Source organism: Pan paniscus, chromosome X (assembly GCF_029289425.2).
Source record: "Pan paniscus chromosome X, NHGRI_mPanPan1-v2.0_pri, whole genome shotgun sequence".
NCBI lineage: Eukaryota > Metazoa > Chordata > Mammalia > Primates > Hominidae > Pan > Pan paniscus.
The window spans coordinates 101742327-101770224 of NC_073272.2; the positions used below are offsets into that span (position 1 = coordinate 101742327).

A 27898-nucleotide genomic window follows, 5' to 3' on the forward strand; every position below is an offset into this window, starting at 1 on the left:
TTCATTTTTTAAAAATTACCTATCTTGACCCATTGAATTGATTTCAAGATCTACTTTTCATGGTGGAAGGACAACTTCATTTTGAAAAACATGGGCTTATTTAATAATCTGTGATGTGTGTCTTATATAGCACATATATTTATATTTTTAGGCACATATTTTATGTAAAGGTGGGAGTGGGGAGCCTGAAGGGTCTCTTTCTAAGCCGGTGCTTCTCAAACTTCAATGTGCATAGGAATCTTCTTGGGATCTTGTTAAAATGAAGATTCTAACTTATTAGGTCTGAGGCAAGACCTGAGATTCTGCATTTCTAATTAGTTCCCCAGGTGATGACTATGCAGCTTTTTCATGGACCACAACATGTTCATTACAAAGGATTTAAAACTCAAATGTATTGATGGGTCTGCCGAACTGCTAAAGTGTTACCTGACAAGTTTCCTGAGAGTGAACTCAACGGAGAAAAGAGCATCTGCAGACAAGGTATTAACCCATGAGAACAGCACAACCACTATCATGCAGGTATTTTTTCCTGGCCTAGCCTGCAATATCTGAGTTTTGTGAGGACAATATTTATGTATGCAAAACAAACAAATAAGGAATACACATAAATGATTATTTTGGCAAAAAAGAATTTGGAAGATATTAATGAGAGGCCCAAGCAGCACCAAGGTGATATCCATGTGTACCTGGTTACTGTAACTATAAAGTGGAGAGAGGGCTTTATCCACTTCTACGGGGGTCATGGGTTGGTGGACATTGCTCACCAGTGACTCCAGAGAAAATGACAGGGCTTTGACACCATAAATCCTCTATCAGTAAAGGGTGCAGGACCCGGGAAAAGGGGCATAGTGCCCAGCAGACATGGCAGTATCCAGGAGAGAGTGGCATCTACTTCTTAGCTGCCTGGAAATATTCCTAGACATGGTGAGAACTCCCTCAGCCCTCCTCCGATGTGTCTGATTCCATCGACTTTCCTGCCACTGTATGGGAATAGTTTAGGAGCCATTCCTCCCCTGAGTGCCTAGTGGGGACCAGGTCACAACACAGCTCACATACTTAATATCTCATCTGATCCACCAGGCAGTCCTGTGAGGCAAGTATTACCCTTATTTTACAAATGACAAGATTGATTCTTACAGCAATAGATCTGTTAGAATTTCCAGGTTGATTCCTTTAGCTTTTAGTCCCAGAGATAATATGAATTTTACCTGTCATCTTATGTTCTGATAACAGGAATTCTGAGTGTCTTTATTGCCTTTGTAAGCGCACCAAACAGTTCAATTTCTTAGTATGTATTGTATTCAGCTTTTATTTATTTTTCAGTATGACAAATATTTAGTATTATATTTTAGTATGGGTCTGAGTATGCAGACCCAGCACTCATGTTAGAAGACCCAGGAACATGATAGAGGACCTAGCAACAGTGCCCACTGACCTGGCTAGACCTAGGGAAGACATAGGGATGTGCACAGCAGCAGAGGAATATCATGGAGGTACATACAAGAGGTGGTAGAACTCATTTTTGAATACAGGTGAGACCTATTCTTGGCTACCCTTCAGGAATAACCATTGCCTGCTTTTTAGTGTACATGCTTTCAGGGTTTTCTTTGCGCAGAAATGCATTATACAAACATTTACATTTTTATAAAAATTGGCTGATACCGTATACGCGGTTCTGCAAACTGTTCTTTATTTATTTATTTTTTACAATGTGTCATGAACATCTTTTCCATGCACATGGGTGAAAATCCTCTACTAAAATATAGAGCGCTGTAGTTGGGTCAAAAGGCTGCTGGTAACGAGATTGACATCTAAAGCAAAAATATCAGCTTAAGGTTAAAGCATTGGGCCTGGCAAATATCTACCAGGGAAAGCAGGGTTGACAATAATCTCATCAGAGAAGTCAGAATGGAAGGCCAAAGGCATTAAAGGTATGGGATATCGTGTAAGCCTCTTTGGCCCCTACCTCCACCCCTCACTCCCCTGACACCCCGTTGTCCCCTTGGGGCGAATGGATCCTGTACATCTCTTTGCATCCAATGAAAACCACCCATTTTCTGTTTTTTCCTTAGCTCCTCCTGAGCCCTTGACACATCTCCACATTCTCTCATCATCTCCTCACTGCTCAGATGCCTTTCCTGTAAGTCCTCCTGAGTGTCCTTGGGGGAATCGTCGGTCCCCCTGTCTGTTTTTCTTTTTGCTTTTCGGGGCACATAATCTCCAGCCGGGCGCTTTTCGGCGGCCCGCGGCTGGCCCTCTGGCTTTGCCTGGGAGGCTGGCTTGCCCTCGCCTTGTGGCTTGCCCTCACCTTCGGACTTGCCCTGCTTTTCCTGGCTTCCCTCATCTTCCAGTTGTCCCTCATCACCTGGCTCTCCCTCATCCTCTCTCTTTCCCTCGCATTCTGTCTTCCCCTCCGCGTCTGGTTTTTCTTCCTCGTCTGACTTTCCTTCATCATCAGGCTCTACTTCATCTTCTGGCTTTCCCTCGTTTTCCAGGTTTCCTTCATTTTTATTGTAGGGTTTTTCCATGTCGAGATTTCTCTTTTTCCTGTCCTGGGGGATGACAGTGGAGGGAAGAGGAGACAAAGAGGAGACATGGGAGACTGAGGGCCTGGGGTGGAATGCAGGTCTGGATAGTAATTGCATCTCACCCCTGGTGAGGGTTCCCCTAAGCTGGCCGGGCCTCCAAGAGGGCCTTCTGCCCAGCACGTAGCCCGCCACTCCTCCCACACACGTGAGCCAGCCATACCCTGGCAGGCCCTGCCACCTTCTCTGAACTGATTCAGCCTGGTAAGGTGTGTGTTCACGTGGGTGGGGTTATGTGCAGGGGTCCCAATTTGGACTTGGCCGGGCCCTCCACACTCTCAACCCTTGTGGGCCCCTGTCCATGCAGCCCCCTGCTTTCACGGACCTGCGGGGATTCTGGACAGGTTGCTCTTCCTTTGCAGGCCTCCAAGAGCGCTGGGAACAACAGACGCGCAGACCTGCGGACAGACAGGAGACAGGGGTAGGGGCTGCGCGCTCAGTGGGCTCACAGGAACTCCGTTCCCTTTTCTGAGTCTAGGCCCTGCTCACCCAATGTTTTCCTCCCCTACCTCCCCCGCACCCCAGCCGCCATTTCTTTCCAGGCCTCGGGCACCAAACCAGGATGCTTCCAAACTGCGTTTGTCTCTTTGTGCCCCTTCCCCTGGAGGCAACCTGTCTCAGCGCCACCCCGTTTTTGCGGAGGTCAGATGTTTCCATGGGAGCGGATTGTGAGAGGGGGTTATTTCCAGAATAAGTCTGTGTTTCACTGTCGCACTGCGGGGTCGCTACCCCCAGCCCCCCATTTCCAGCACTAAAATGGATGGAGGGCTCAGTGCAAGGGGCGTCGAGAAGGCGGGCCAGGTTCGCTTCGGGGTGCTCCCTCCCCTGCCCCCGCCCCGGCCCGTTCAGCATCCCCCTCCTCCCCAATCTACCGGATCCCTTCTCCGCCCCCTCCCCAATCCTACTGCCAGCCCCCTCCACCCCTGTCCCAGGGTCCGCCGGCAGCGCACGCCTTCACACTGACCTGCGGGGACCCAGGACAGGCCTGTGCCTCCTGCGGCTCGCTGAAGCCCGCTCGCTGCTCCCCCGCCGCCTGGGCAGCTCAGACAGCTGATTCTGCGCGGGCGCCTGGACCGGACCGCAGGGCGGGCGGGCGGGCGCGGGGGCTGGTGCCCACGTAGGCGCCTGGTCACTCACGTGAGCACCGCGTCACGGGAGCTAGGCCACCACCACCCCCTTCCCGCCCACCTCACCATCCATCCCCGAGGGACCAGGAGGTTGCGGAAGGTGGGAGAGGGTGTGTGTAACAAAGGAGTGAGGGTCATCAAGAAGAAGAGGAGGAGGGGGTGGCTTTCTGATCCCAGGTGCTTTACCTGACGCAGCTCACAGCATCCTCGCAAGGCATCTCTCTCTAATGCCCATTATCGCCAGGTGTGACAGCTGATCAGAGAGGGTACCCGACTTTGCCAAGAGCGCTTAGCCCCAGAACTCCACAGCCCACTTTCAATACCAGCTCTGCCTGACTCCAGAGCCCGGGGGATAGTGGTGCCTGCCAGGAAGCTGAGCTGCCACCTTGAGTGGCGGTGTTCCTGGGGTTCTGTCCTGGGCCTCCTCTCTCTTCAGTCCTCAAGTTGTCTCTCCCTGTGTGATCTCATTCATTTCCAGTAAACACCGATGACTCCCAGATCTACAGCTCCAGGCTGTTCCCTTCTCCGTGTCTCATATCAGCTTTGCCAACTGTTTATTGAACATCACCGCCTGAGTATCCCTGAGGGACACGGTACGTAAAAACCCTGTACCACAAATTGATTTCAAAAGCCCATGTACCCCAAATTGATTTACCAACTTCCTTCTTATAATCTCCATTGGCCTTTCTCCACACTTGAAAGTTACCTTCCAACAGTTGACCAGTTTTCATAGAAAGAGAATGTCAGACAGCTAGAAAGGAAAGCATTCAAACGTTTTTAATATGAACTGCAGATCCACAAATTCATCATAACCCTTGGTTCACAACATGCTCTTCTCATTGACTACTCTTCCCTCCCCTGCTTTCCCTTCTTTTCCCCCACTGTTTACTTTCGTTCCATTGTTTTTCTCTTTCACATTTGTGAAACCACCACTAAACCCAAAGAACTAGAAAATTGCTAATAACTGTTTACTTTCCTTCCATTGTTTTTCTTTCACATTTGTGAAACCACCACTGAACCCAAAGAACTAGAAAATTTTTAATATTCTTGTCACTACAGTGTAGTGTCATATATTTGGGTTTTGACAAGATGTTTATAACATGTTTTTGTTTGGATCTCTTTCAGATTATCCTGTTTGGAGTGTATTGAACTTCTTGGATACATCGATTAGTGTCTTTCCTCAAGTTTGAGTAATTTGCAGTCATTTTTCCTTTGAAAATTCTTTCTTCTCTATTCTGTTTCTCTTCTTGTTGAACCCCCATCATGCATAGGTGTGCTCTGTTCATTTTTCACATTACTTTTATTTTTCTGCTCCTCGGACTGAATAATCTCAATTGACCTATTTTAAGTTCACTGATTCTTTTGCCTGCCCAAACCTACTGTTGTACCCCTCTAGTGACTTTTAGTTATTGTACTTTTCAAATAAAGAATTTCTATTTATTTTATAATTTCTACATCTCTTTGTATTTTTACATCTTTACTGATATTGTGTATTTGCTGAGACATTCTTCTCTTTTTCTTTAGTCCTTTGTTTATGATTTCCTTTAGTTCTTCGAGCATATATAAGACAGTTGATTAAAAATATTTTCTAGATATTCTAATACACGGGCTTTTTCATGATAGTATCTAATTATTTCTTTCCTGTGTATGGTCTATGTTTTCTTATTTCGTTATATGCCTCACAAAGTTTTGTTGAAATCTGTATATTTTGATTCTAATATGTTGACTCTGGAAATTAGATTATCCCTCTTCCTTGGGTTTTGTTGTTACTCTCTCATGGGTTATTGTTTACTTATTTAGTGACTTTTTAAACTATTTTAGCAAATTATGTATTCTTTGTCATGTGTGGCCACTAAAGTCTGTGTTTTATTAGCTTATTAATCAGCTGGTGTTTGGATGCCGTTACTCTAAGTACCTAAAGCCAACAAAAGAAAAACAATAAATAAAAAAATAATTTCCTGGCCTGGCGCGGTGGCTCACACCTGTAATCCCAGCACTTGGGGAGGCCAAGGCAGGTGGATCGCCTGGGCTCAGGAGTTCAAGGCCACCCAGGGCAACATGGTGAAACCCCGTCTCTACTAAAAATACAAAAAAATTTACCAGGTGTGGTGGCGCACGTCTCTAGTCCCAGCTACTTGGGAGGCTGAGACAGGAGAATCACTTGAGCCCCAGAGGCGAAGGTTGCAGTGAACCGATATCGTGCCACTGTACTCCAGCTTGGGCTAGAGAGTGAGGCTCCATCTCAAAAACAAAACAAAACAAAACAAATTTCCCAGTCTTTGCAGATGAACTCTGAGTTGGAGTACCTTTTTAATGCTTTACATTTTTCTTATGCAGAGCCTGAAGCTCAAATTCAATGAAGTTGAATGCTTGCATTTTCTCTGGTCTTTTCTGAGTATGTGTTCCACCCTTGGCATACACATGGCCTTCTTGATTTTCCAGTATATATAAAGGGCTTTTTAAAATGCTTGTTCTTCCACATATCTTGTTTCCCAAACTCTTCCTTCTCAGGCTTCTCGGTCTGTTCATTGCTTGTTCTGAGTGTTGTGCTTTGCTCCAGACTTCTTTGGTCAATACCTGTGATTTTAAATGCTTCTGGCAAAAGCCAACTGGAGAGCCAATGCAGCCCAAGCCTTGGGAGTCCTCCCAGTCTGGTGTAATGAAAGAAGCCTTAGTGATGAAAGTGCTGCCAGGCAGGCTGATAGCCATACCACACTTCTATGAGAATATGGTCCAAATTCCTACCACTGGTACTAGCTATCTAAACCAGGATAGTGGGCTATCATCAACAGATCACTGCTAATCTGGGGCATAGAGAATGGTAGATAGGCAATTGAAAATTTCTTTCTTAGCACAAATTAGCAGCTTTTATTCTTCACCAAATTTTCCTCTCATTGTTATAATTTTTTGACTGGATTCCAGAGTTCTGAGAAAGCTGATGGTAGCAGTTTTTGCCAGCTCACTAATTGCTCATTATGGAGTTCCGGAGTTCCATACACTACCATTTTTAATGATGTTACTTGTGTTTCTATTTCTTTTTAAGTCAATTGGGTAGGTTGTGTCTTTTTTGGAAGTCGTCCCATTCATCTACCTTGTTTCATTTTTTTGTCATGCAGTTGTTAATAGTATTACCTTATAATCTTTTTTTTATATATCTGTAGAGTTGCTAATGATGACACCTTTTTTATTCCTGATTTTAGTAGTTTCAGTCTTCATCATTTTTTATTGGTGAGTGTAGCTAAAGTTTTGTCAGGTTGTTTTTATATATATTTTCAAAGAACAAACTTTTAGTTTCATTGATGTTCTATTCTGTAATTCATTTATTTCCACTCTAGTGGTTACTATTCCCTTCCTTCTGATTTCTTTGATTTAAGTTGCTCTTCTTTCTGTAGCTTTTTAAGATGAAAGTTTACTGATATGGGATTTTCATCTTTTCAAAGTAAACATTTACAGTTACACATTTCCATCTAAATGCTGCTTAACTATATCCCATAACTTTTGATGTGTTGTGGGTTTTTTTTGTTTTTAAAAGTATTTTCCAATTTGTCTCATGATATTTCAGGTTGAATTGAAGTATATTGTTTAATTTCCACATATTTGCAGGGTTTTTGAATTTCTTTATGTTGTTGATTACAAATTTAATTCCATTATGATCATGGAATATTATTTTTATAATTTCAATACTTTTAAGTGTATATGGGATTTTATTATTTATTATGTAGTCTTTCCAGGAAAATGTTCCATGGGTGCTTGACAAGAATGTGTATGCTTATGCTGTTTGGAGTGTTCTATACATGTCTGTTATTCCAGTTGGTTTTGTAGTTTTGTTTAAGTCTTCTGTTTCCTTGTTGATATTCTTATTTGTTTCATTTATTTTTGAATGTGTGGTTTTGAAGTCTCCAATTACTATTGTTAAATTGTCTTGATTTTCTTCTAATTTTTTCCTTCTATTCTGTAAGTTTTTGCTTTATGTATTTTGGAAATCTGTTTTATGTTCACATATGTTTATAATTTTTGGATAGTCCTGAAGGATAGGACTTGTTATATAACACGCTTTTATTCTACGATAACATTTTTTGTCTTAATGTCTTTTTCATCTGACTCTTTTGGTTATTCTTTGCATAGTATATATTTTCCATCCTTTCACATTAATTTTATTTGCTTATTTAAATATATTCTCTTTTAGATAGTGTATAGTTGTATCATGCTTTTTTTTTTTACCCATTCTGCTACTTTCTGCCTTTTGACTGAAGTGTTTAATCAACTTATATTTAATGAAATAATGATAAGGTAATATTTACATCTGCTGTTTTGCTATTTGTTTTCCATTTGTTGTGTGTTTTTGTTCCTCTATTTCTCCATTATTGAATTACTTTTAAAAGGATATTTTTTTGGCCTACCATTTTAATTCTCCTTTTTATTGTACAAAGTTTTTGAATAATTTTCTTGGTGTAGTTGGCCTAGGGATTAAAATTAGTATATTAATTTAAAACAAGTGAATTTGTATCAATTCTGACTTAATTTTTTTTTTAATTTTTTTTTTATTATACTTTAAGTTTTAGGGTACATGTGCACATTGTGCAGGTTAGTTACATATGTATACATGTGTCATGCTGGTGCACTGCACCCACTAACTCGTCATCTAGCATTAGGTATATCTCCCAATGCTATCCCTCCCCCCTCCCCCCTCCCCACCACAGTCCCCAGAGTATGATATTCCCCTTCCTGTGTCCATGTGATCTCATTGTTCAATTCCCACCTATGAGTGAGAATATGCGGCGTTTGGTTTTTTGTTCTTGCGATAGTTTACTGAGAATGATGGTTTCCAATTTCATCCATGTCCCTACAAAGGATATGAACTCATCATTTTTTATGGCTGCATAGTATTCCATGGTGTATATGTGCCACATTTTCTTAATCCAGTCTATCATTGTTGGACATTTGGGTTGGTTCCAAGTCTTTGCTATTGTGAATAATGCCGCAATAAACATACGTGTGCATGTGTCTTTATAGCAGCATGATTTATAGTCATTTGGGTATATACCCAGTAATGGGATGGCTGGGTCAAATGGTATTTCTAGTTCTAGATCCCTGAGGAATCGCCACACTGACTTCCACAATGGTTGAACTAGTTTACAGTCCCACCAACAGTGTAAAAGTGTTCCTATTTCTCCACATCCTCTCCAGCACCTGTTGTTTCCTGACTTTTTAATGATTGCCATTCTAACTGGTGTGAGATGATATCTCATAGTGGTTTTGATTTGCATTTCTCTGATGGCCAGTGATGATGAGCATTTTTTCATGTGTTTTTTGGCTGCATAAATGTCTTCTTTTGAGAAGTGCCTGTTCATGTCCTTCGCCCACTTTTTGATGGGGTTGTTTGTTTTTTTCTTGTAAATTTGTTTGAGTTCACTGTAGATTCTGGATGAGTAGGTTGCGAAATGGGATGCAAAACTATCTCCATTTCCTCTTTCCTCCTTTGTGATTTAGGAAGAGTGTCATAGAAATTACATCTTAGCCATTATATCTGTTTTGTAATTATTGTTTTATCAAGTTTTCTTTCTAATCTAATAAGAGAAAAATGAGTTACAGACAAATATACGTTTATAACTATTTGTATTTATTTCCTATTGTTGCTGTAACAATTACCACAAACTTAGTGGCTTAAAATAGGAAAAACTTATTCTCTTACAATGCTAGAAGTAAGAAATTAAAATGCCTTCATGGGGTTTTAACCAGAGTCAGCAGGTATCCACTGCCTTATTTTTTTCAACTTCTGGAGCTGAATTTCTTGTATTCCTTGGCTTACGTCCCCTTCATTCATCTTAAAAGCCAGCAGCATAGTATCTTCAAATGTCTCTCTGCTTCCATCATCACATACCTTTCTTTCTCCTTTGTGTCAAATTTCCCTGTGTCTCCTTATAAGAACACTTGTGATTGCATTTAGGGCCCACCTAGATAATTCAGGATAATTAAGACACTTAATAACATCTCAAGATACCTAATAACATCTTCAAAGTCTCTTTTTGGCATAAAAAGTAACATTCACAGGTTCCAGGGGTTTGGACATGCATAACTTTTGGAAACCCACTATTCTGTCTACCACACTGTCTTTTATATTTACCTATTTAGTTACCTTACTAGTGTTCTTTATTTCTTCATGTGGATTCATGTTACCATTTAGTGTTTTCTAATTTCAGCATGAAAGACTCATTGGTATTTATTGTAGGACAGTGCTGCTGATTAAAAATTACTCACTGTTTGTTATTTGAGAGTGTCTTAATTTATCCTTAAAGTTTTAAGGAGAGTTTCCGGACTAAGAAGTGTTAGTTAAGTCTTTTTCCTTCAACTTTCTGAAAATGTCATCTTACTGTCTTCTGGCCTCCATGATTTCTGGTAAAAAGTCAGCTGTAGATTCGTGTTTTCCATCAAGTTCAAAAAGTATTTTGTCATTATTTCTTCAAATACATTTTCCTGAAACTTTTCTTTTTCCCCTCTTTATGGAATTCCCTTCGTGCCTATGCTTGTATGCTTGATGGTGTGCCATGGTTTTCTAATGTCTCTATATTTTTCTCCATTTTTCTTTGTTTTTTTGTTCCTTATACTCATAATCTTCATTTATCTATCCTCAAGCCCACTGATTCTCTCTTCGTTCACTTCAGACTCATTATTGAGCTGCTCTAACAAGTTTTTCATTACAGTTGTTTTCCGTTCAATGGAGAAAAGGTAGTCTTTTCCACAAATGATACTGGAAAAGTTGGATATTCTCATGCAAAAGAATGAAGTTGTACTATTATCTCATATCATTTATAAAAATTAACTAAAAGTTGATCAAAGACCTTAATGTAAAATCTAAAACTATGAAAACCTTAGAGAAAAATAGGAGAAAGCTTGATGACATTGGTCTTGGCTGTTGCTTCTTCAATATGACACACAAAGTATAGGCAAAAAAAAATAGAAATTGATCAATATTTAACACTTTTGTGCATCACAGGACAGTGTCAAGAGAATGAAAATGCAACTTACAGGACAAAAGGAAATATTTGCAGGTCTATATCTGAAGAGGGATTAAAATCCAGAACATATTTTAAAACTTTCATAAGTCAGTGACAACAACAAAAAAAACCACATAGAACCCAATTTAAGAATGGGCAAATAAATTGAATCAACATTTCTCCAAAGATATACAAGTGGCCAATAAGCACATGAAAAGATGCCCAACATCACTAATCATTAAGGAAATGTAAATCAAAAGCCCAGTGAGATACCACTTCATGCCCATTAGGATCATTGTTATCAAAAAAATAATAAGCGTTGGTGAGTGCTATGGTCTAAGTTTGTTCCCACCAAAATATATGTTGATATTTCATCCCCATTGTGGTGGTGTTGGAACATGAGGCCTAGTGGTAGATGTCTGGATCATGGGGATGGATCACTCATGAATGGCTTGGTGCTACTCTGGAGGTAGTTAGTGAGTTTACACTCTGATGAGACTGGATTAGTTATCACCGGAATGGGTTAGTTCCCTGGAAAGTGGGTTGTTGTAAAGCCAGGACACTCCTTGTGTTTTATCTCTTTGCACATCTCTGCTTTCCCTTTGAACTTCTCTGCAATGTTTTGATCTAATTCATGGCTTACAATAGAGGAAGAGCAGATGTGGGTGCCATGTTTCTTATATTTCCCAGCCCACAAAACCATGAGCTAAATAAACCTCTTTTCTTTATAAATTACCCATCCTCAGGTATTCTGTTTTAGCAACACGAAATGGACTAAGGCAAGTAGGGTGTGGAGAAATTAGAACCCTCACACACTGCTGGTGGGAATGTAAAATTATACAGCCACTAGGGAAAACATTATGGCCTTTCTTCAAAAAATTAACATAAAATCACTATATTTCATTTCTGGGTATATGCCAAAAATAATTGAAAGCAGACTCTGGAACAGGTATTTATACACCCGTTTTCCTAGCAGTATTATCAACAGTAGCTAAAAGGTGGAAGCAAGCCAAGTGTACATCAAGAGATGAATGGATTAACAATATGTTATATGTACATACAAAAGAATATTAGTCAGCTTTAGAAAGGAATAAAGTTCTGCTACATGCTAAAAAATTAGTGAACCTTAAAAACATTATACTAGGTGAAAGAAGCCGGACATCAAAGGGCACATACTGTATGATTCCATTTATATGAGATACCTAGAAAAGTCAAATTCATATAGACAGAAAGTAGAACAGTGGTTACCAGGGGACATAGGGAGAGGAAAATGGGGACTAGGAAGTTATTGTTTATGAGTACAGGGTTTCAGTTTATAATGACACAAAATTTCTGGAGATGAATGCCAGTGATGATTCTAAAACAGAATGAATGTACTTAATACCAATAAATTGTACATTTACAAATGGCTGAGGTGTAAACTTTATATTATGTATATTTTTCCACAATTAAAAATATCCGAAAACTTAACTACTTTAAAGTGAACAATGCAATGACATTTACCATATTCACAATGTTGTGCAACTACCACCTCTATCTAGTTCCAAACCATTTCCATCACCCCAAAGTAAAACCCCTCACCCACAAAGCAGTTTTTGATCGTTACTGTCTCCTCTAGTCCTTGATAACCACCAATATGTGTTATATCTTCTATCAGTCTACTAGGACTGCTATAACAAAATGCCACATACTGGGTGGTTTAAATAGTAGAAGTTTATTTTTCACAGTTCTGGAGGCTGGAAGTTCAAGATCATGGTGTCAGCAGGCTTGGTTTCTCCTGAGGCCTTTCTTTTTGGCTTGCTGATGGCTGCCTTTGCTCTTCGTCTCATCTTCTATTTTAATTTACATTTTTAGTTGAGAAGTAAAAATTGTACATATTTATGGTGCACAAAATGATGTTTTCATATCCTTATACATTGTGGAAGTACTGAATTAAGCAATATAACACATGCATTAACTCACATACTAATCAATTTTTGTGGTGAGAGCACTTAAAGTCTACTCTCCTAGCAATTTCAAGTAGACAATATTATGTTATTAACTATAGTCACCATGGTATAATTGATTTAGTGAACATATTCCTTTCTAACTGAAATTCCTTGAAGTTCCTTGAACTTTATTTACAGTCTTGCTTTACTTTGCAGAAGATTTAATATTTTTTACATGGTGAATGTCAATCTTTCCCTTTATGATTTAATGTTTTAAAATTTTTATTTTAGTTTTTTATATTATTTTTTGTGCCCATATACATCTTCTCCTTGCTGCTCCTTTCGCTGAATTTGGGCGAACATTTATATTTTATTTTAGTTATTTTATTGGTTTGTTTTTAACATAATCTGGATAAAAATGTACGCACAAGTGATCCACAAACTCTAATGTGCATCAGAATCACCTAAAGATTGTTAGCAATGTAGCTACCTGAGTACCATTGCCAATGAGTGGATTTTGGATGGTGCCAGAATTATGTATTTTAAACAAGCTCCAAGTGGAATTCTGAAGTATTTGATAGGCTAGCGAAGCTGGACGAACACTGGCAAATATTTTCTTAAAAGGATGTTTTTGTGATTTGGGGGTATAATTCCTCCCCTAGGGTATTTCTTTCACAAGATATAAATTCTATATAAACAAATTAACCTGCTTAGGGTAACACAATCAGGGATAGTACAGAGAAAATAAGCCAAAGATATTTTAGCCACAAATTTCACTCACTTCTCAACTCTACTCTACATCGGAATCACCACGGGATCTTTCACACTAAGGATCTGTTGGTCTCACTTTTAATGAGTCTGACTCAACTGGTTGGAATTGGGTACTGAGCTCCACTTTAAAGTATCCTCAGGTATTTCAAATCTGAAGCAAGGATTGAGAACTTATGCACTAAAGACAATAGCATTAAAAAATAAAAAGTAGTTGTCTCTTTAAGAAGGGCACCGTCTGATGGGAAAATAATGCCTGATGTATATAGATTAACTAAATTCTATGTAGTGTTTTCACAGGTCTCAGATCTACCAATCAACTAACCACCCATTTCTATAAAATATAAGGTGGGGAGAGGGGTGTCCGAGATTGACTAAAGCTGGGGCCTCCACTTTAATTTATGTAAGTCCAGAGATGTCTGATTAACTAGGGTACAGTAAGTATGGACTGAAACACATTTTTTTCTGAATTTTTAGCCAGTTCTTCAGGCAATTTTGATGCAGCTGGTCTATATAGCACATGCTGATAAACACTGACATATAATGTTATGATAAGTGCATTTTTTTTGGAAATTGGCATATAATGCTTCTTCTGCTGTGTTCCTTTTTAATTGCAAGCTACAGTGTGTAGGGAAAAGAAGCACTTGCCCATAAATAATCAGAAGCAACCCTGGGTCCAGATTGCAGGATTCAACTCAGCTATAATTAACTGTTGTGCCCTACAACTTATCAGGCCCTGTACTAAACACTAAGGGTACCAGTATAAATGAGACAAAATATTTACTGTGAGAAGGGCACAGTTTAGTGGGGAACAGTGATGACTGTGAACAATGTTTTAAAATTGGGATTCACCTACCAGATCCCCAGTTCCTGCCATTATTTCCCATCAATCTGTAATTACGGGTTTATTTGGCACAGAAATCTCAAAGCAAAGGAAGAGGGAAACGTATCTGGATCCGTGTAAGTTAGTATAGACTACTGGGGACTCCTGAGGTCAGGGTGGTGTGAACCAGAACAGTCTTGGGAACATAAAATTATCCCTACAACTCCTGTGTATGTGCAGAATGAAACCTGTAGCAATGTCTGCACAGAAAATTGATAGTCAAGGAGACTAAGCTATATTCATCAGAGGATGGAAGAGATAGTCCAATTCTGAGCACACTATCATGAGTGTCACTCAAATTTGTCTGGGAGAAGGGGATGAGGAAGGAAGTGGGAGAAAACCATAAAGGGCTGCTTGCATTTATAAGCAGTGTTGGTGAAGTATCTGCCTGGTTTAAGTATAACTCTAAAGCAGGGAGGGACACTCTATACATTTTTGAAAAGGCAAAATGGGGATTTGGATTATTGAAGGTTCCAGAGAAATTGGTGGGTCTTTGTCATCTTTAGAAGTCCAGTACATCTGCAGTGGTAGAAGCCAGTGGAGGGAGCAAAACGCAAGAGAAGAGGAAGATGTGCCTAATAGTTATGGCATTATGCAGGAAAGAAAGCCAGAGTAGCAGATGAATAGAAAAGCATTTACAGTTGAGCATCCCTAATCCAAAAATCCAAAATCGAAGTGCTCCAAAATCCAAGGCTTTTTGAACATGACATGATGCTACAAATGGAAAATTCCACACCTGACTTCATATACGCAAACTTTGTTTCACACGCAAAATTATTAAAAATATTGTATAAAATTACCTTCAGGCTATGTGTTTGAGGTGTATATAAAATTAAATAAATTTCATGTTTAGAGTTGGGTTTCATCCTCAAGACAGCTCTTTATGTACATGCAAATACTTCAAAAACGGAAAAAAAAAACCCAGAAATCTGAAATCTGAAATGCTAGTCCCAAGCATTTTGGATAATGGATTTTGAACCTGTACTCACCTGGAAATCAACTGGACTTGCTGATAGGCACTCTCCTTGGAATCTTCCCTAAAAATGAAGGGCACTTAGAGGGCTGGAGCCTTGCATGTATAAATAGAGCAAGACACAGAGCTCAGTCATCACCTCATTTGATTCCCACAGCAGCCATCTAAGGCATTTATAATGTAACGTACCTGTAATTATCAGGTACATGTTTCTAAATGAGAGATCCATAGGTAATATAAGATTTATATGTCTTTAAACTGTGTTTCAAGTGTTTATTAATTGCCCCCATTTCCTATATAAGTTGATTGGCAAGTTCCTTGCTTCTTACTTTTTTTTTCCCTGAAACATAGGAAACACATGTATTCATTTTGGAAAAGTGAGAAAAAGCGGATAACCAAGAAAAAAATAAAGAAATTTAAAAGTACCAGTAACTATACAACATAGAAAAAGCACATTCTGGTTTTCATTCATTCATATATATATATATATATATATTTCATATATATTATATATAGTGTGCATACGTACACATCTAAATGAATTAGTCTATCTGTAGACTGCTTTTAAATTGCTTTATTAACTTTACAGTATGCAATAAACATCTTTCCATGAAAGTTGATGAAAGTCCTCTTCTGACAGAAAAACTTACAGACTAGGTCAAAATGCAATCTCCAATCAGAAAATTGCAGAAGAATGCCAAAAGGTTCACATTAAAGGTACACCAGGAAAAATGCGAATTTAGAAAGCAGGGATTTTATGATTATTAACCTCAAGATTCAAGGCATAAGGCAAAACTCATCATGATGATCATGGTGAGGGGGGTCCCCTATAAGAATGCGCAGACTGTACCTCAACTGAAGTTCCCTAATTTTCCTCCTTAGCTCTCTCATCTCCTCCATGAACCGTTCCATATCATCTCCATCTCCATCTATCATATCAATGTTATCTACAAGCCTATTGGGCACATCCTCTTCAAAACCCGGGGCAGGTGGAGCCCAAACCCCTTTAACATTTCCTCCAGGCTCCTGGTATTCACCACCTCCTAAAGCGGGGGCTTCATTCTGCACTGGGGCCTTCTCCACAACTTTGTTTTCCTTGGGGACATTTTCCATGTTGAGTTTTTTTCCTGTTTTTTTTTTTTTCTTCCTAGAAGATAAAAAGCAAGAAGAGGGAATGAATGCTTGATAGGATTCAGAGCTGTTTGGCAAAGGTTTTCCCACCTGAGAAACTTTATGAACCCTGTAGGGGACGCCCCAGACCCAGCGCTGCCCCAAAGCCCATCATTTTCCCTGAAAATCCCTTCCCCAGGCCACTCCTACCGCCAAAATGCAAGAGGACTTGGCGGAGGGGGACGATCATAGAGAGACCAGACTTCACCTCCCTGGGATCCTAATAAGCTCTCCAGGAGCGCCCCAGATCTCGCCCCTCTACTCCCTTCTTCCCTCATCAGATACAGGGCTGTCATTTTATGAAGACTCTCCTAAGTTTCTCTTGCACTCAACTCGGGCAAGAAGGGCTGTGAGTCACCCAGATTCTGCTCTGATCCTTGATACCCCTACACCAGAGGGCCCCAGGCAACCTCCTACCTTCAGGGATCAGAGGCAGTCTTTCTCTCTTAGCCTTGAAATCGGCTGCACAAACGCACTTAAAGACCTGCAGACAAATGTGACAATTACCAGGACTGATCTTTTAATCAAAGGACCGGTAATGGGAGTTGATTTAGGGTTCTCCTAGTATTAGCACCTTCTGTTTCTCCTCCATCCTGTCTCACGGCTTCTTTTCCCACCCTGTGACAGGCTATCCCACCTTCCAGAAATAGGCATCAAAGATGATTATTTCCAAAACGTTTTAACCTCTTCTTTAGGCGCCCATCTCTACTGTTTCCTCCTACCTGTCATCTAGTTACCCTTTCTGCAACGCAGGCAACTTGCCTGGCTGGGGAGTTAGAAGAGCTTGCTGAATGAATACGTAGTTTATTCACAAATAATTTCAATCTAGATATCCATCAGGCCCTCTCGCCACCCGATCCCCACTCCCATGCCCACCATTTTATGCATCAAGATGGACGATGAGTGAAGAGGTATGTGGGCATTGAAAACTAGGACCTGCTGCGGTCTCTGCGCTTTGTCATTCTCACTCCAGGATCTACAGGTAGCGCCCACGCTTACACCGACCGACCTGCTGAGACCAAAAACAGTTTCTCGCTCCTCGCCTCTGTCCCTCAGTCAGAAGCTCGCCCGCTCAACTGCCGCAATAGGGACCTGCTTTCCAGACCTAATCTCTGTCCCCCTCCTCTGCAGCAATTCCTCTCCTCGGCCCCCGCAGCCTATCATTTCCAGCTCTAAATGGGTAGAGGGTGAAGAAAAGATACCTAGAAGGCAGGCCTAAAACCTTGGCAGGGTCCGCCCTCCCCAACCCTTGGTTGCTGGCTGTACCTCCCTCCCGCGGACCTGCAGGAAGCAGGCTGTTTCCTTTCACTCTCCTCCACCGGCTGGACTCCATCAGACATTGCCCGATGGCCGGCCTCCTAGGAGATCTCAAATGGTACCCATTCTCAATCCAGCCCCCTCGGGAGATCCTCTCCCCAACCGCTCCATTTCTCGCACTAAACGGGTGTGTATCTGGAAAGGGTGTGTATCCAGTCCTAGACCCGCTCTGGTCTTTGCCCTCTGCTGCTCACACACCGGTCAGCGCCCACCTACCTGCCAGGGCTCAGGGGTCAGCTTCTACCACTTTCCACCTTTCCTGGGCAGCTGGCTCGCCTGCCTTCAGGGCAACAGCGAGCGGTCGCACGGCCAGCGACGACTACCAGACTGCAACTAGGAGGAGGGACTAATCCACGCATTGGCTCTGGGTCTCCTAAGGGCCACGTCACTGTGAGCTCAGATTTCCAATTACCATTCACACCCGCAGTGCGGCAGCAGGGTGGGGGCGGGACTGTGGGCCGGGCCACCTTTCTCTTCATTCGTGCTTTCTCCACCACTACCACAGGCTACTATCCACCCCTCTATTTTTTTATTTAGCGGTCCCCATGACCAAACGGGTCATAATATTTTGTATTTGGCTTGCTCTGGTTTCTGCTGGAGCTTTTAAAAAATCGCTTCTTCCTCTTCTATACCCCTAAACGCACACTTCTCTCCCCTTCACGTCCAGCAAGTAAAGCCCTAACAGTCTTGTAGGGCTTGGTCCCAGATTGGAACCCGGAGAAGGGGTGGGGAGCGAGAGGCTAGGAAGTCTGGAAAATAGGCAGTAAGTGGTATTCAAATTTTTTTTTCACTTCAACTACTTTCCTTTTTGTTTGTTTATTTGGGAAGGGGGTTCCTTTTATTTTTCATCAGCATGCATTCATTTTGTTGTTGTTTTTATAACTAGACAATACAATTATTTTCAGTTGAAAAAACAGGATTCGAGTTGTAAAAACATGGCAATCTGTTTCTCCTGCTGAATCATATTATAAATATAAACCTTCCAGAAAGCATTCCCCTGCCTCCTTTAAGGACTTTGAAATAAGGCCGGGAGCGGTGGCTCGTGCCTGTGATCCTAGCACTTTGGGAGGCCGAGGTGGGTGGATCACGAGGTCAGTAGTTCAAGACCAGCCTGGCCAAGATGGTGAAACCCCGTCTCTACTAAAAATACAAAAAGTAGCTGGGCGTGGTGGCAGGCGCCTGTAATCCCAGCTACTCGGGAGGCTGAGGCAGGAGAATTGCTTGAACCTGGGCGGCAGAGGTTGTAGTGAGCCGAGGTAGCGCCATTGCACACCAAGCGTGGGCGATAGAGTGAGACTCTGTCAAGAAAGAAAGAAGGAAAGAAAGAAAGAAAGAAGGAAAGAAAGAAAGAAAGAAAGAAAGAAAGAAAGAAAGAAAGAAAGAGAAAGAAAGAAAGAGAAAGAAAGGAAGAAGAAAAGAAGAAAAGAAAAGAAAAGAGGAAGGAAAGAAGGAAAGAAGGAAAGAAGTGATTTTCTCATGAAGGATCTCTACATGTCCTTCCGTGAAATGATGCATTGAGTCTAATAGAGCCTCTCTGGTGGATTTTCATGTCTTGAGAACCTGTGACAAACTGATGATCTCCTCTAAATTGTATTAGTGTAACCACAATTTACAATAACACCTAGCCCTGATGATTCAGGACAATAATTTGGGGAAGCTACCCTGACAGATGAAAATGTATTGTGATGGACACATAGAGGGGAACAACACTGGGGCCTACAGGAGGGTGGAGGATGGGAGGAGGGAGAGGATCAGTTTACCTATATAACAAAGCTGCACATGTATTCCTGAACTTAAAATAAAAGTTTAAAAAGTATTGTGAAATTACAATGTTAAGATAATAGTGTACCAGAATAAATTTAGAACAAATGAACCAGAAAAGAAATTCAATTATCAAACCCAAATATGGAAAAAATGCTAGTAAATGCATTGAAATATTTTGAATCAGTGGGGAAAGGTTAGATTGAAGAAATTGTATTGGGATAATTGACTATTTTCAAAAACAATGAAGTGCCTTATCATTCTCATACACGTAAAAATAGACACTAAATGTTTGCATAAAAGACATTAAACCATTAAAAATAGAACTTAGCATGTTATTTTTTATATAATAGAATGGAAAAGTTGTTTTAAAATACAGCACCAGATCCTGACAAGACCAAAAGGCGACTGGCTCAAATCTGCTGGGGACCCTCCAAGTCTCAGAAATGATTTAGAGTTCTCCTCAGAATTATCCTAACTAGTGATGAGAAGTTGGGGTATTTTTCTACAGACTTGGCCCTCTATTGGTGGATGTCACGCTAAGGATGTTAAAATCTCTGGCACTTTTAAATTGTCCTACACCTGGGCTGAGCAAGTTCCCAAGGTACCAGAAAAAGCCCTCAGCAAAGTTAGAAAACACAGGTAAGGTAGAAGGATAATATCAGTTTTATCCCCGCTACAGGAAATATACTATTCACATTTTACTCTAAATCAGTCCAAATATCTCCCTTCAAAAACAAAGATAATACACACATATTCATTTTCTTCTTCTTCTTCTTCTTCTTCTTCTTCTTCTTCTTATTATTATTATTATTATTATTATACTTTAAGTTCTGGGATACATGTGCAGAATGTGCAGGTTTGTTACATAAGTATACATGTGCCATGGAGTGATTTGCCACACCCATCAACTCATCATCTACATTAGGTATTTCTCCTAATGCTATCCCTTCCCTTGCCCCCCACCCCCAGACAGGCCCCAGTGTGTGATGTTCCCCTCCCTGTGCCCATATGTTCTCATTGTTCAACTCCCACTTATGAGTGAGAACATGTGGTGTTTGGTTTTCTGTTCCTGTGTTAGTTTGCTGAGAATGATGGTTTCCAGCTTCATCCATGTCCCTGCAAAGGACATGAACACATCTTTTATATAGCTGCATAGTATTCCATGGTGTATGTGTGCCACATTTTCTTTATCCAGTCTATCATTGATGGGCATTGGGTTGGTCCCAAGTCTTTGCTATTGTACACACATATTCATTTTCACATTTATAGATGTTTGGGTTGTTTGTAGTGTTCATTATCATAGATGATGTTGATTGAACTTCTGTGTACATAAAATTTTCATACTAATATCAAATTTTGAAATTTCTAGAACAGTCGTTTCTATATACGTGTGGATATTTTTCAGTGTCATAGAAGTCAATCCTGAAAAATGTCCAAATTTGGTATCTATAATGTATGAGAATTCCTGCTTTTTCATGTCTGCCAATGCTTAATATTGCCTGGTGTATTAATCGTTTTCACACTGCTGATAAAGACATACCTGAAACTGGTCAATTTACAAAAGAAAGAGATTTATTGGACTTACTTTCACGGGGCTGGGGAGGCCTTGCAATCATGGTGGAAGATGAAAGGCAAGGAGAAGCAAGTCACGTCTTACACGGATGGTGGCAGGCAAAGAGAGAGCCTGTGCAGAGAACTCTCGTTTTTAAAACCATCATATCTCATGATTCTCATTCCCTATCATGAGAACAGCACAGAAAAGACCCACTCCCGTAATTCAATCGCCTCCCACTGGGTTCCACATGGGAATTGTGGGAGTTACAATTCAAGATGAGATTTGGGCGGGGACACAGCCAAACTATATCACCTGGTTTATTTTTTTTAACTATTATTGTATTTTATTTTTTCTTTTGTTTAATTTTTTATTTAAATACACTTCTCAAGGTCACCAGGTAATGTTTTCGAAACTTGACACATCATAAGAAGCACTTGGGGTTAAGATTTTTAGGCTCTTTCTCTAAAGATCCTAGTTTAATAGATTAGAGTCAGGTGTGAAAACCTGCATTTAAGAAGCTCCTTTGACATAATTTTTAATATCAGATAGAGTTGGGAAACCCTGTCACAGGCAAAAACCAAAATGAAACAAAGAAAAAAGAATCTCCCATCATTATGTAAGTGATCTTTTTTTAAAAAATTATTATGAAATAATTTCAAACTTATAGAATGTTTTTGAGAAAAACCCCACATGCCCTTCACTGCATTTCCCAGTTCTCAGAGTTTTGCTACATTTGCTTTCTCATTCTCCCTTCATATTGAAGAATACATTATTATTTTTTTCTGAACCATTTGAAAATCAATTGAAGACCAAATGGTCATTTAAAAATATTTAGTGCAATTGAGTCCATATTATTATATCATTAATTAATATAAACTGAAAAAACTAAAGTAATCACAAATGGTGGAGCAGCCATACAACAGGAATTTTTAGCTCAGTTAAAAATTTATAAGATAATCTGGCAGCCATGAAAACGCACCACTTAGATCTTCTGCTGTGGGAAGTATTGTTGATTGATGGTTCTAGTTGCTGACCCTCTGAATCCACGAGCACATTCATGCTGAGGTCATGAATCCCATGGCTGATCCTTGCCAATAACTAGCACTATTCAGTTGCATTTCTGTAAGTTACAGAGCTTCTGTAATTGAAGTCTTTGGCTCCACAGCTCCCCTTCAGTCTAGCTGAAACCTTAGGATTATGTGACAGTCTAGGGCTCTTCCTGTCAAATCTTCCTCCTTTCCCTGCTCTCCTTCACCAATGTCAGATCTGCATTACCATCTGAACACTCTCTCCACCTTCTCCCACTCCTTCTCCTTTATCCTTCACAGGTGTTGTCCCCAGTTAAACTCTTGCTCATCTATTCCCATTTGGGTTGTTACTTCTAAGAGGATAAGAGCTAACATAAGTGGTGACAGGAGCTGTCCAAGAAAAATTATGATACAGTGGAGTTTGGGATCTGACTCACTCGCTACCCACTGGGCAAATAAAACAACATCTTGAGTGGTATGTGGACACAGAGAGTTCCTGGCACAAGATAGTGATCAAATAGCTAAAAATTTCACCAGTCCCGACCTGGAAACATATCCTGTAGATGGAGAACACCCTTGCTAGCATTCAGGCATTTGAAAAATAAGAGAGAAATAATGCCTTTCAGGCAGCCAAGTAGGCTAGCTAATAGTTGGATAATTTTTATTGCTACTCTGAAGAGATATAATGAAAAACTGAGGGTTGGGCTGGGCACAATGGCTCACGTCTGTAATCCCAGCACTTTGAGAGGCTGAGGCGGGCAGATCACAAGGTCAGGAGTTCAAGATCAGCCTGGCTAACATAGTGAGACCCCGTCTCTACTAAAAATACAAAATAATAATAATAATAATAAGCCGGGTGTGGTGGCAGGCGCCTGTAGTCCCAGCTACTTGGGAGGCTGAGGCAGGAGAATCACTTGAATCTGGGAGGGGGTGGTTGCTGTGATCCAAGATTGCACAACTGCACTCCAGCCTGGGTGACACAGCAAGACTCTGTCTCAAACAAAAACAAAAACAAAACAAAAACAAAAAACTGAGGATCATCACCAAGCAACTAGAGCTAAGTATTAAAATCTAAGAGTCTTTCTGGTGGCTTATAAAGAGGCTCGTACTTCCTGCAGTGGAAAAGCAGAAACAGTTGAACAGCAGACTTGGGACAGTTGCAGAGCTTCAGAGATATTTAAATACTGAGTCAAGACAGGTATGTTATATTCATGTTATGACCTAGGTCAAAAAAATCTGGGATCCAGAAACATGGGATGGTGTATTAGTCCATTTGCATTGCTATAAAGGAATACCTGAGACTCGTTAATTTATAAAAAAAAAAAAAAGAGGTTTATTTTGGCTCACAATTCTGCAGATTGTACAGGAAATATGGTGCTGGCATCTGCTTCTGGTAAGGGCCTCAGGAAGCTTACATTCATAGTGGAAGTTAAAGGGGGAGCAGGCATATCACATGATGAGAGTAGGAGAAAGAGAAGTGGAAGGTAAAGGGGGAGCAGGCATATCACATGATAAAAGTAGGAGAAAGAGAAGGAGGAGGAAGTTCCAGGCTCTTTTAAAAAACTAAATCTTGCATTAATTAATAGACTGAAAACTCACACATTACTGCAAGAATGGCGCAAAGTCATTCATGAGAGATCCACCCCCATTATTCAAACATCTTCCACCAGGCCCAACCTCTAACATTGGGATCACATTTCAACATGAGATTTGGAGGGGAGAAAACATCCAAATCATATCATTCCACCCCTGGCCCCACAAATACCATATCCTTTTCACATTGCAAAATACAATCACTCCTTTCCAGTAGTCCCTAAATGTCTTAGTTCATTCTAGCATTAACTCAAAGTCCAAAGTCCAAATTCTCATCTGAAACTCAAGGCAAGTTCCTTTAGCCTATGAGCCTGTGAAATCAATACAAGTTATTTATTCCCAAGGTACAATGGTAGTACAGGTATTGAGTAGACATTCCCACTCCCAAAGGGAGAAATTGGCCAAAAGAAAGGAGCAACAGGTCCCATGTAAGTCTGAAACCCAGCAGGGGACATTCAACCTCAGATTTCCAAAAATATTCCTTGATTCCATGTCCTACATCCTGGGCACACTGGTGCAAGGGGTGGGCTCCCAAGGGCTTGTGCAACCCTTCCCCTGGCTTTGCAGGGTGTAACCTCCATGGCTGTTCTCATGGTTTGAAGTTGAGTGCCTATGGCTTTTCTAGGCTCAACGGGCATGCTGCCAGTGGCTCTATCATTCTCAGGTATGGAGGGTGGCAGCCCCCTTCCTAAAGTTCCTGTAGCCAGTTCCTAGGGGGAGACTCTGTGTGGGAGCTCCAATCCCGCATTTCCCCTCTGCATTGCCCTAGTAGAGTCTCTCTGCATGGGCTCCACTGCTGCAGCAGACTTCTGCCTGGGCACCCAGGCTTTCCTATACATCCTCTGAAATCTAGGTAGAAGCTCCAAAGGCTCCTTCATGCTCACATTCTATGCACCTGTATGGTAAACACCACATAGGAATCACCAAAGCTTATGACTTTTGCCCTCTGGAGCAATGGACTAAGCTGTACCTGGAGCCTTTGAGCCAAGGCTGGAGCCAGAGGGTCCTGGATGCAGGGAGCAGTGTCCTGAGGCTATGTGGGGCAGTTGGGCACTGGGCTCAGCCCCTGAAACCATTCTTTCATCCTAGGCCTCTGGGTTTGTGATGGAAGGGACTGTCCCAAAAACTTCTGAAATGGCTTTTAGCCCTTTTCCCCAGTATTAGCACCTGGCTCCCTTTTAGTCATGTAAATCTATCTAGTAAGTGGTTGCTCCATAGCAGCCTGCTTGGATTCGTCTCCTGAGTATACTCTTTCCTTCTCTACCACATATCCAGGCTGCAAATTTTCCAAATTTTTACACTCTGCATTCCTTTTAAATATAAGTTCCAAATTTAAGTCATTTATTTGCTCTGGAATCAAATCACAGGCTGTTAGAAGCAGCCATGCCACATCTTGAACACTTTGCTGCTTAGAAATTTCTTCCACCGGATACCCTAAATCATCACTCTTAAGTTCAACCTTCCACCAATCCCTATGGCATAAGCACAATGCAGCCAAGTTTTTGCTACCATGTAACAAGGGTGATCTTTGCTCCAGTACTTAATAACTTCCTCATGTTCATCTCAGACCTTATCAGCCTGGCCTTCACTGTCCATATTTCTATCAACATTTTGGTCACAACCAATTAACTAGTGTCTAAGAAGTTCCAAACTTTCCCTCATCTTCCTGTCTTCTTCTAAGCCCTCCAGACTCTTCCAACCCCTGCTTGTTACATATTTCCAAGGTGACTTCCACACTTTCAGGTATCTTTATAGGAATGCTCTACTACTCCACAGTACCAATTTTCTGTATTAGGCCATTTATGTTGCTGTAAAGGAATACCCGAAACTGAGTAATTTATTAAAAAAGAGGTTTACTTTGGCTCACAATTCCACAGACTGTAGAGGAAGCAGGGTGCTGGCATCTGCTTCTGGTGAGGGCCTCAGGAAGCTTACAATCATAGTGGAAGGTGAAGGGCAAACAGGCATATCACACGATGAAAGTGGGAGGAAGAGAGAGAGGAGGGAGTTCCAGGCTCTTTTAAACAACTAGATCTTATGTTAACTCACAGAAGGAGAATTCATTCATTACCACAAAGCCATTCATGAGAGATTCACCCCCATGATTCAAACATCTCCCACCAGACCCCAACTCCAACTTTGGGGATAACATTTCAACCTGAGATTTGAAGGGGACAAAATATCCAAACCATAGCAGGTGTGGACATTCTGGATAGATGGTCCTGAGAATGTTGGTTCCGCAGATTACTCTGAACCCTCAGAAATTGCAGAGATGGCCCATGATTGTCTCATAAGAATAAACACTTTCCTCATGTTACAGAGGCCTCACCCAGCAATGCAACAAGTGCCACCCTCAGAAACTGCCCTTACTTCCTTGGAAAGGTTACCAGACCATTAATTAGGGCTAAGTGACAGCATGATGCAGCCAAGGACATTCTGAGCCTGATAAGGAAGGAATGAGATTATATACTGAAGTTGTCATATGTAAGAATTACATAGCATGTACTGGTAGGAGCCAGGGAAATAGCCTTGATATCGGGTTTTAATGATACTTGATCAAGGTAACCAGAATATACTGGATAAGCAATAATCATTGAGTTTAAAGCACTTTCTGGGAACATGGGAGTTAACACTCTAGCAAGGACCCTAGGAAGTGAAGTAAACTTGCTGCTAGTGTGGTTCTTCAAAGCCTGGAGAAAGCAATGGCCCCTGCTGAGTGAAGTAGAGATGACTGAAGTACCCTGGCATCCCATAGAGGAAGAAATACAAAGTTCCAGGGCAGCCTAGAATGACTATATTATGGAAAACCAGAAAACCCAGCCAAAGATAGTGTTTCACAGCTATCACCAGCCCTTGATGATCAGCCAACATGAGTGTTGCTCAACATATACAAGCTGAAAAAGACAAGAGTGTAAGACTAGGAGGCTGAGAGAGGTTTCCTCAATAAGAATTCATGACCCTTGTTCAGTTGCTGAATCCAAGCTAATTTTTAGATCCAGAACACATTTATTAAAGGAGGAGCCAGATCTCTAGAAAAAAGAACCTTGTAGCATCTCAGTAAGTTTGCATTACAATAATTCTTTCAGTCCTTCCACAAAGGGAATTATAGCCATTCATTAGATGACTGTGTACAAGGGGAATAAGAATACCCAGACATTTCAACAACTATTGAACACAGTGCCTGAGTTTGACATTGATACCTAGAGACCCAAGGCATCATGATGGCCTGACTATTATAGTGGGAGTTTACAGAGGCCAGGTAATAAACAAATTTCTGTGTAAAGTCTGGCTCACTGTGGATCTACAGCTTCTATATTCTTTTCCCTCACATCCTGATTGTATAATTAGGATTTATATACTTGGCATTTGGAATAACTACTTATTGAGTCATTGTCCTGTGGGATGTGAAATCTCATAGTGGGAAAGGTTAAGTGGAAACTTATGGTGATGCCCTTACTTCTGGGCAAGGCAATAAATCACAAATAATATAGCATTCTCAAGGTGGAGAAAGAAATTACTGTCACTGTTAAAGACCTAATAGATACAGGAGCTGTGGTCTCTATCATATTTTCACTTGCTTTGCCAATCTTGCTTTTGCAGAACCTAATTGGATTCTGGAGAATAATAGCATGCTACCACAAGTCCAGCCATGGAGTATCCTTGATAAAAGCTGCTGTACTGTATGTGGTAGCATTGCCAGAGTAGATTAACAAAGCCTAATTACGTGGTATGTAGCTTTTGATGTGGTTAATGTATTCTTTTGCATTTACTTAAAAAAAGGATCAGAACATTTACTTTCACATGGAGATAACATATTCATTTATAGTTTTGCCTCAGGGCAAACAAAACATACACTCCCACAGGGCTTCACATTGACCCATTATATCCATGATATGCTGATTGGACAGGAAGAGCAAGATGTGCTTATTACACTAGAGGCCTTTGTAAGACACATGGGCTCTAGACTGTGGAAGATAAGCCCATTACTTTACAGAAATTATAACAGGTTCAGTGGTTGTAAGAATGCCAGGATATCTCCTGCAGAGTTAAAGACAAGTTACTGCATCTTGTATCATCTCCCACAAAGAAGGAAGCACAGCATCTGGCAGGCCTCTTTGGGTTTTTGAAGCAACACATTTTATACCCTCTAAGTCATAAAGTAAGATGAATCCAGCAGTAGCCCATAATACGGTAGAAACAGAATATCCTAGA

General features: G+C 40.9%; 2 protein-coding genes and 1 long non-coding RNA gene across 7 annotated transcripts; 1 reads left to right on the top strand and 2 right to left on the bottom strand.

Annotated features, from left to right (window-relative positions):
- Positions 1 to 1668: 1668 nt before the first annotated feature.
- On the bottom strand, positions 1669 to 3611 carry TCEAL6 (transcription elongation factor A like 6). Its single transcript, XM_014343496.4, is given in 4 exon segments — positions 1669 to 2005; positions 2007 to 2552; positions 2911 to 2983; positions 3550 to 3611. Coding segments are annotated over 2 exon segments (552 nt in total). The 5' UTR covers positions 2529 to 2552; positions 2911 to 2983; positions 3550 to 3611; the 3' UTR covers positions 1669 to 1975.
- On the top strand, positions 2906 to 5166 carry LOC106634308 (uncharacterized). 5 transcript variants are annotated; one of them, XR_001337683.3, is made up of 3 exons: positions 2906 to 3006; positions 4191 to 4305; positions 4838 to 5166. It is a non-coding gene; the product is annotated as an uncharacterized LOC106634308 (long non-coding RNA). The 5 variants fall into 5 exon arrangements; XR_010111295.1 differs by lacking the exon at positions 2906 to 3006 and adding an exon at positions 3059 to 3386; XR_008622790.2 differs by lacking the exon at positions 2906 to 3006 and adding an exon at positions 3060 to 3227.
- Positions 5167 to 15818: 10652 nt separating this feature from the next.
- Positions 15819 to 18120, bottom strand: BEX5 (brain expressed X-linked 5). The gene is made up of 3 exons (XM_008962798.4): positions 17963 to 18120; positions 16847 to 16913; positions 15819 to 16406 (listed from the first exon to the last, which is right to left on the bottom strand). The coding sequence occupies exon 3, from the start codon at positions 16370 to 16372 to the stop codon at positions 16037 to 16039; it is 336 nt and encodes a 111-aa protein (XP_008961046.1). The 5' UTR covers positions 16373 to 16406; positions 16847 to 16913; positions 17963 to 18120; the 3' UTR covers positions 15819 to 16036.
- Between the last annotated feature and the right edge of the window lie 9778 nt (positions 18121 to 27898).

What these genes read in the sequence shown, in the direction of transcription:
- BEX5 (XM_008962798.4), bottom strand. Translation starts at nt 16,372, where the DNA reads ATGGAAAATGTCCCCAAGGAAAACAAAGTTGTGGAGAAGGCCCCAGTG.